Source organism: Dendroctonus ponderosae, unplaced genomic scaffold, assembly GCF_020466585.1.
Source record: "Dendroctonus ponderosae isolate FM_Combo_2020 unplaced genomic scaffold, Dpon_F_20191213v2 Dpon_F_20191213_4, whole genome shotgun sequence".
In the NCBI taxonomy this organism is placed as follows: domain Eukaryota; kingdom Metazoa; phylum Arthropoda; class Insecta; order Coleoptera; family Curculionidae; genus Dendroctonus; species Dendroctonus ponderosae.
Window position 1 is genome coordinate 2,473,375 of NW_026018611.1, and position 8,877 is coordinate 2,482,251.

The 8,877-nt window shown below is 36.0% G+C and overlaps 3 protein-coding genes and 1 long non-coding RNA gene across 5 annotated transcripts in view; 3 read left to right on the top strand and 1 right to left on the bottom strand.

The window, feature by feature from the left end:
• Nucleotides 1-8,471, bottom strand: part of LOC109543734 (alpha-1D adrenergic receptor) — a 33,998-nt gene extending 25,527 nt beyond the window's left edge. The window contains exons 1-2 of one of the 2 annotated variants that reach the window (XM_048665559.1): nucleotides 8,416-8,471; nucleotides 1,100-1,234 (exon numbers count right to left, since the gene is read on the bottom strand). In XM_048665559.1, the coding sequence (XP_048521516.1) occupies nucleotides 1,100-1,227 (128 nt within the window). In that variant the 5' untranslated portion in view covers nucleotides 1,228-1,234; nucleotides 8,416-8,471. Of the gene's footprint in view, nucleotides 1-1,099; nucleotides 1,235-6,689; nucleotides 6,987-8,415 lie in introns of those variants that run through there. The other variant, XM_019913576.2, reaches the window with a different exon arrangement.
• The window catches only part of LOC109543725 (cytosolic 10-formyltetrahydrofolate dehydrogenase), a gene marked incomplete at its 5' end in the record, with an annotated part of 68,889 nt that overhangs the window by 36,656 nt on the left and 23,356 nt on the right, over nucleotides 1-8,877 (top strand).
• The window catches only part of LOC109543741 (phosphoglycerate kinase), a 48,802-nt gene that overhangs the window by 19,482 nt on the left and 20,443 nt on the right, over nucleotides 1-8,877 (top strand). The window lies entirely within an intron of this gene.
• Nucleotides 787-3,610, top strand: LOC125504138. The gene is made up of 2 exons (XR_007281295.1): nucleotides 787-877; nucleotides 3,299-3,610. It is a non-coding gene; the product is annotated as an uncharacterized LOC125504138 (long non-coding RNA).

Sequence of the window (8,877 nt, forward strand, 5' to 3'; positions counted from 1 at the left end):
TAATTGATTTTTTAGTCCTATTCAGATACAAGTTGTAGCAGACGTTCATGAACAACATACACAAGAGCAGTCACAAAAACATGCTACAATGCGAAAAATGTTAAGTAATGCTAAACGCCAAAAACGATTTCGTGCTAAAAAAGGAGCATTAAGTAATAGATCAACTTAAACTAGCTTTCATCAGCCACGAACTAGTGCTGAACGTCAAAGATTATACAAAGCAAATAAGAAATTCCGACTAAAAAATACAGAAACTCAAGAAGAAGAGTTTACACAAACCCAAGAAGAGCAATTTGTACAACATCTCGTTAAAGAATGTTAAATGTTGCAAATAAAAGATATTTTACATTCAAAAGGAAATTAAATAAAATTTTACCTATTTCTGATCCATTTATAAATTATTAGACAACACGAATATTAAAATGATAAAATAAAATAATTACTGCCATCATGCGTTAAACAAGTTCAATATTTTATGGTTTCTATTAATTTATGAAGTTATCACTTCTGTCGAGTCACACCATTTTTTTAAGTACTTAAATGAATGTATTGTAAGCAACCTGGGAAAACGGAGCAACCACGGCGAGAGCGGCAACACTGGTAGGCGGGACACACCCAAGACGGGAGTGGCAACATCGGGGCTACTTCATGGCTGGGACGGGAGACGGCGCGGCGCTATTTTCCGACAACAACACAGAACATCCCTGGGGAGGGGATATTCTGTGGGAGAAACAACTGGTGCCGTTGCCACGGGCGATGGATTATTATTGATTTGATGGCGAACGTGAAAGACGCATATAAAATCCTTTAATTTTGCATCGGGTGTATTCTTTCATAAAGTTCAAGTCTAACAGTATGGCATCTTGGGCGTTTCATCGTAAATATTGTAAAGCCAAAGAGAGCAAATAAGTGTTTTACTTTAAAGAACGCTTTAAATTAAGCAGTTTCAGCAAAAAAAAATCCTGGATTGTAATGGTTTTTGGCTTAATTTATGAACCATCCAGGATTTTTTTCTCTGGAACTGCTTAATTTCAAGTGATCTTTAAAGATTTATTTACAAGAAAAACCAAAAATCTGACGCGCTCACCCAAATACTCACCTATTGGGAATGGTGCGAAGACTCCTTCTTCTCGAAAAGACAAACAGCAAAAAGGCGTTTGCTGCCACTGCAATGACTGATGATGTCACCAGGCCAATCGCAACAAGCCATTGGTAGTCTGACTCCATTTGTTTCCTAAAACAAACATTTGGGTTAATTAAATAATAATTAAATCTTAATAGATGCGTGGGGTGGAAACCCAGTCAATCTGAAGGCAAATCATGACTGAACTCGTTTTATTTTTCTCATTAGTACATTTACCCGCGATATTCCAAATATTTATCGAGTTTTATAGCAGTTTTATACCGGCAAAGTCATAAAAACGCTAATTTCCTCAATTTCCCCCCATCATTGACCATTGATGAATGAGAGTGTATAAATAACGCAATTGTGCTGATTCAAGGTACCCAGGAAAAATCCCGCAATGTTTATTTTAAGAATTTCGCTCACTTAAAAAAACTTGGCAGGTCGTACGCATTTCGTTTCTTTTTCATCATCTGTTTCGTTTGACGAAGATAATTAGCTTTACTTTTCGTACACACGAATGCTTTTTCTAGCGATTTATCGGGCAGTCGTTCAAAAAGGGATAATTGCCTTTTAGTACCCGTCATCCACTTGCATGCGCTGGAATAGTTGGGACTACATTGAAAACCGTTTAGCACAAAAATAACTTTCAATTACTTGCGAATTAATCACATTTTTTAATCGATCAATTATGGAAACCATTTTAAAAAGATGACCAGCAAAACTGGTCGAACACCATACGAATTATTGCTTCACTTGCCAAAAGTGCATCATCCTAATTATGCATTTCTTCCAATTGTCTTCCCAATATTTTTCCGCACGATCTCTTTTTACTTTTCACTCAACATTGAATGCGTATATACATATATAATGAAATAGTATAATCGAATAAAAAACAACATTTTTTATGCGAATGAAAAACGTAACACGAATCATTACCTAGTTATAATAAATAAGAAAAGCCAAAAATAAACGTCATCAACTTCATATTTTAAACCTTATGTCAATGCCATTTTTGAAACTGTCACATTTTAACGTTTGTAATTTTTCAAAAGCGTACTTTTGTAAGCACATACAACTAAAACAATGAGTGTTGAGAATTCAAGTGCTGCTTTCACGGTATCGTGTTTGTCTAAGATACATATTTTGCATGAAATTTGCGCTATTTAAAAAAATCGTGTTTGCTGTGGCAACATCGGCGAGCGCAGAAAAATAGATCATTTGAACGACTTTGAGACTGAACCTGTAACAAAGTTATAATTTACAAATTGTAAGTAAACTTTAAATTTTGATCAATAGTTCTCTATAAACCTACGTAATTCATTAAAAAGCCTGTCGGTTACTTTTTAATAAAAATACTTTTAAAAATATTATGACAGTGACAGGTTCAATTTGTCACATTTACTTTTGCGCACATGTGCGTAAAAGTAAAACAAATGAACAGTAAAGAAAAGTGGTGCCTTGTGATCATCGCTTCTGATCGAAAAATGACACTTTTAGATTAACTCGTATAAAACGTAATTTTCTGAATGTCGGATCTGCTAAGGTCCTAAGCGACTTAAATCACCGCAATTTTGCTATTCCCTCAGTAAAACCTTAAAACAATGAATTTTTTAAAGCCCCTTTGGCATATAATTTACTAAAATGTATAAACATTTCCTGGTTCAAGCCATTGTTTCGTTACACAATGTCTATGATCTATTGTTATTTGTTACCTGTGTTTTTATATGGAACAAAACATTTGTTTAGTCAAAGGCGGCATTAAATGCTGCCGAGTCATCAAATCACTGGGCAAAATCGGTTCTAAACTCGTTGAAACTTGAAATGGCTACTTCGAAAAATTTGTGGGTAGTTTGATACGTTTTCAGGTGCGGTTTTAACAAGCCCATCAAAAACATTTAGTTTCGCTAAAAATACAGCCACAGCAACCAAAACGTACCGTCGCTGCCAATTTTCCCAAAACACGTGTAAACTTATTGGATTGCTGTTCATTTAGGATGACTTCCAAACCGGTCTTCAAAGCCTAAGAACACGTTTGTTTCCTTTCCGCGATACGATTGAAGACAAAACAGTTTTTTATTTCGTCGGCGAGTTATGTCACTCTTTCTGACCCCAGCCGACTTTTTTTAACTCACTTTTATAGAAAATTCCTGGAAGTTTCCATCATTTTTTCAGTTGCTAAGACGAGTCGACTGACCTTTGGTAAACATGAAGTTTTCAAAAATTCGCCAAGGAAAAACCAAAAATTCCTGAATGCGGCCCATAACATCAATCGAAAAAGAAAATCGGCTGCTTTAAGTGAGGAAAAACTCGCTTGATTATGAAATTTCTGGAAGTTTCGAAATTTTTTTTTTTGCCCTCTTGAATACGGGAATACGGAACGGTTATCAGCTCTATTGTATAGAAAAAACATAATGGTGCTTCACTGATGATTCAAAAATTGTCTGTTCAAAAAAACTCATAAAACTAACGTGAATTTTTCAAGAATAGGCCTAATATTTGAAAGGGGGTCAAAATCCTTTATTAAGTCAACCTTAAAGGAGACCTCAATTCAAGGCGGATGGAAGGTGGATATGGTAATTGATCAACGATAATTTTTTATCGCAAAGCCGATGGGACAATTTGATGTTTTTTTTTTTTAATTCACCATTTGCTTATGTAAAATAGTGCTGTCTCATTGCGTCAACCAGTTATGTTATTTGCATTTTACACAACATCCTGCTATGTTAAATAATGTAGGCTGCTTCGCATAAATATTCCTATGATCTAACGCGATTTTAAATTTTAAATAGGCTAAATATCAAATAGCCAAAAAAACGATCATTTTGCAAATATAAATAGAATTATTTATTACTGATGCAGCCTATTAACCCAAATTCCCTGGAAAGTGGTCCACGTTAGGCAACATTTCAAAGAGAAAATAGCTCCTACTTCTAAGTACTTCGCTGTTGTTATTGATCAAATGTGCCTAACGAGCGTCTAAACCGAGGTGGTTCAATTTTTTCATTCAAAGTTATCACTCTTGGGTCATATTTTCGTTCAGAGACACAGTGTGGACACTGATGATTGGCTTGAATAATTTATGTTAGTAAGCAATGTTCCATGCAAACAATGAATGGCCACAGGCGGGCATTTTTAGATTTTCTGATGATTAAAGTGGGCTCAACGAGATCCAGGTGTTGTCTTACGAAACATCTAAAAATACGGGCCGAATTCAGATGTGGGAGCGCCCATTTCAATTAATTAAGTCTGCATTCACTACGATTGTTGCAAGCTGAATAATTACCATTGCTCAACTATACACCTGAATATATCGACATCTTCCAAATTATTCACTGCCTGTGCTTTACACGCCCTGTATATTGTCATTGTGAGTAGCATACCAAAATTCAAATGTTTGCACTTTAACCGATCAGAAGAACTCAGAGCACAAATGTCCTCAAATAGACAGTTATGTTTACCGTTATCCACAATAACGCTGACAAAAATATTGCCGACCCATTAGGCCTTTCCGTCTTCTGTTACTTAGGGAAATCTGGGCAATTCAGTTTTAATTATAAAGAAATATAAACGAAAAAACCTGCAATGATAATTAGTTTTTTTCTGTCCGCCCACATACCATTCATTTGATATGTACATCATCGCACTAAAAGAATCATGCCTTTGAAAGCCTGTGGGTGTTTTACTGGATGATTCACAGCGAGACACTAAATAGGAAAAGTTCAAGTGTAGGAATTGCGTTCAGGGTTTCGCGAAATTCAACGTAAAATAATTTTCAATTCAAGTCGACGGTCCATCCTAGACAAGTGAGGGTCTCGACCTTTAATTTAAATTCAATACATTGATCTATTTCCAGAGTCCAACGAGACTCCGAAGACTTCCCTTGAAACTAAGTCAAAAAACTTTCGATTGCTTATTCAGAAACGTTTTTACTGTGCGCCCGACATTTACATTTTTAGCTGGAGTTTTTAATCACATTTCTGTACGGTGCTGGCCAAGTCAAACAATAAAATTCGATTACTTGAAGGCTTAGCAGGAAGTACTAGATGTATGTACATGTTTCTCCGAAAATTGAGGGCGTACAGCAATTCGTCCCGATTATTATTTCGTAAATTCCCCATGAGTAAAATTAACGAAAATGTACGGACAACACATTTTTTCCTGCTAGCGTCAACTATTGACGTCACTGGGTGGTTATTTCGGAAAATACAGCGAATAAATTAAACCATTTGGTTATCTATTATCGGTCGGTTCTTCGAACTAATTGTAATGATTGGTTCTGCTGAACTGTTTCAGTACTTTTCAAGCTGGACGATGGTCACAGTACGCCAGAAATCATCGACGAAATTTTTTTAGTGGGTAAACAACTCGACTGGAGCTAAAAAGCAGGTGGACTTTTCTTAAACGAGGAAAACCTCACTGTAATACGGAATTTTTTTACGGTGCGGTGACGCGACGTCAAAAAACGACTTACAACGTCAACGTCAACGTCACGTSACGACGTCAAACGTCGACGTTCGTGTGAACTGCTCCATTGCAGCCAATGTATTTGTGGGACGCGCGTTTTTTGACGTCGCGTCACCGCACCGTTAAAAAACGCTCGTGTGCACCGGCCCTTAATCTCATGTGACCATCGTTTTCTTTTGACGTATTTCACTCTTCTAATTACCGGTGTCTCCAATAATCAGACAATTCATAGAAAATGTGACCTTTAATTTCCGAAGCCAAGCTTTAAAACACATTTTCCAAGCCTCATCTCACCCCAAAAAAGCAGGAGGACTAAACGGTTTATCGCGTTAACAATTTCTTAAATTCTTTAAGCAGCACACACTACCTTGGCCCATTGTTATGAAATCGCAAGTTATTATTTAAATTCCAATTCATCGCCGTTAATGTTTGCTGTAATTCCCACACGACCTTTGATCGGAGGATACCATCTTTCTTGATTCGTCATCGAAACGGTGCCACAAAATCGTCAATATTGGCTTAACAGTGTCTAGTGATCGAATTCCCAAAGAGGGCAACCTTGATGCAATACAGACAGCGGGTCCGTTTCTTTTCTTTAAATTTTTGTCTAGTTTCTATTTAAAAATCGCGATTTCATGCTCGCTTATCGCATCGGTAATACTATTATTTACGATACTCAACGGCATTATTAGTATTACACAATGATATACTCATCATGTAAATTGACGCTAATAACATTTGTAAATTAATCTGATATTTTCGAAGGATTTTGCTGGAAAAAACGATTGGTTCCAATTATAGTTGATAAATTGATCGTAATTAGGGCATCTTATCAAACTATTTCATTTTCTAATCTGCTTTTTCTCCCATCAGCAAGGTTGTATTTAATTGGAACTTCTAGGCATTTTTCAAAATTGTCTAGGTGTACAATTCAGTACCGACTGATAAATGATAAGGCGTTATTATGGAACTACCAAATTGGAAGATCTGCATGTGCAAATGGTCAACAAAGAACAGGAAAATTGAATTGCACCACGTTTTCAGATGTCCGTATTTAGACGCGATTACCAGCAATTTTTTGCTCAATTTTGTTAAGTACCTTCTTTTCATGTGTTGAGTCCCATGATAATTGGCAATCCGTATTCAAAAAGGCACATTTCAACGAACATTTCAATCACAGTATGAATGTCGAGTAACAGTTTGGAACAGCTGGGTAGGTAATATTCGTAATTGACGCGTTTTTAGGCCATCACATTCACGACAATTCGAAACAACTGAACAACTCGAACGTCTCGTACATGCCGAAAGCCGAACCAACTCAACTGAACTTACTGAACTCGAATGCGAATCAGCCGAACAGAATTACATGGAACTTGGAATAGTGGTGATTGTGATTTGTGTGTGTGTTCAGTTGCATCGGCCCATGGTTAAGGGACATACAATTTTCTTATTCGTTCCATAATCAGTGTTGATTCCACCCTTACAAAAACAAACTTCAAACAAAACCTCAATTTTAATTCAAAATTGGCTTCGTAGCTCGTAGCAGCTTTGGTTACATATTTATATAGCAAAAAAACTTTAAAAGAAAGTTACTTTTATTACGCACCTGATGCCCAGGATAAGATTTTTTGGCTGGCGAAAATTGCATTAAAAGACGTAAAACTATGGGCTCATTATGCAATAGCGGTTTATAATAATTGATCTACCTGACCAGGACTAGAATTATTTTTGAAATTACTGGCTTGATATAGTATATTTTTTTACTACTAAAGTTAACTTTTGAATTTTCTACCAGTTTTAGTTGTCAGACTGACAAACTGTCAGATTTTGACTTATCAGACTGACAAATCGTAAATTCAAAAGTCACGCAAGCGACCCACTTTAACTAGTAAAATTTGACACTTATTTTGATTAGATGTCATTGTGATTTATTTTGTTTAGTTCTAATCAGCTTTTTTAAGCCGTAAAATACAGACAAACATATTGAAACGTGTGTAGGTATTTTTGATGTTATAGAGTTAAAAACAAAGCCTAAAATATGAGATGTCAGCAAGGTATTACCAATGTATTCTAATAATAGAGAGTAATGTTTAAGTTTCGTAGCGCCCCGAGCGGTAGTTGAACTCGCGAATAAGTTTCCAGAAAATAAATAAAAGCTCTATGAAAAAGTTCGGGAAAAGCGAAAGAAAACAGAGCTAAACAGTGATTTAGAAGTGGAAATGGATGGAATCTCCCCTGAACTTAGACAGGTGGGCAAAATAACGTCTCGTGAACATTAAACTTTATTCTTATCTCAAGAATAAATAGCAAATTAGCTTTAACAAAACATTAATTTTAATTGCATTATTAGTTAGGTATACGCCAATTTGGGTTTTCGTGGTTGTGGGGAAGTTTAAGGGTTGACTCTAGCAATTCTTATAAAATGGGTTACTTCGCTTCGCTTTTCGCACGAAAACCTGACTTTTTGGCCAAACTTGCTGCTAAAAACTTTCCATTTTGCATAAAGGTCGCAAAGTAGCGCCGAAAATTTCATGGCCACCGAGAGATTGTTGAATAATTATGTAAATGCTGGTTAATAAATTCACCCACATGTCGGTTTAGTCATCCAAGTCGCCAAAAAAAATGCTTCGGTACATGCCGCGCTTAATGGTCGGTTAAGATTCGTTGAACTGCATATTTTGTTCTGTACTGAATTAGTTAGTGGATGCGACATAAAACACAAAAGAAAACGTGTATTTTTTGAGATCTTCATAGACCCGATGGAATCATTGAACTGACCCTTCGGAGTTGAATTGCATTCGGTGCATACATGGCGTGTTGCTTACCATTTATCAATAAAAGACTATGGCCGGACGAATTTGCAGACATAAGTCAATGTGAGCTGAAACAGAAACAAACGTGTCAGTATTTGCTCACTATCGCCCACGTGGCGAGCTATTAAGCGGAAAAAATAAAGGAAAATTTATTGTTCATTATCAGCATTCTGCAATTGTTGCTAAGCTAATTTTCATTCAATGTTCAGATAGTTAATATCAATTTTTCCAGCTTGCTCATTTTATTGCACAAGTTTCCGATTTTTTCTTCTGTTTAAACGCGAGTCTATAAATGAACGATTTCAGCCAAAAACAAAATTTCTTTTCAAAATTTGTAACTTTAATTTTGCGAGAAGTACGAACTTGAAAGGGTTGCAACATAAAGCAGACACCTGAATCTGAAAACTGAGAAATTTACATTGAAATTGCATTAAATGCTGATTTTTGCTGCTGTTTAAGCACGAGTTTAAAAAA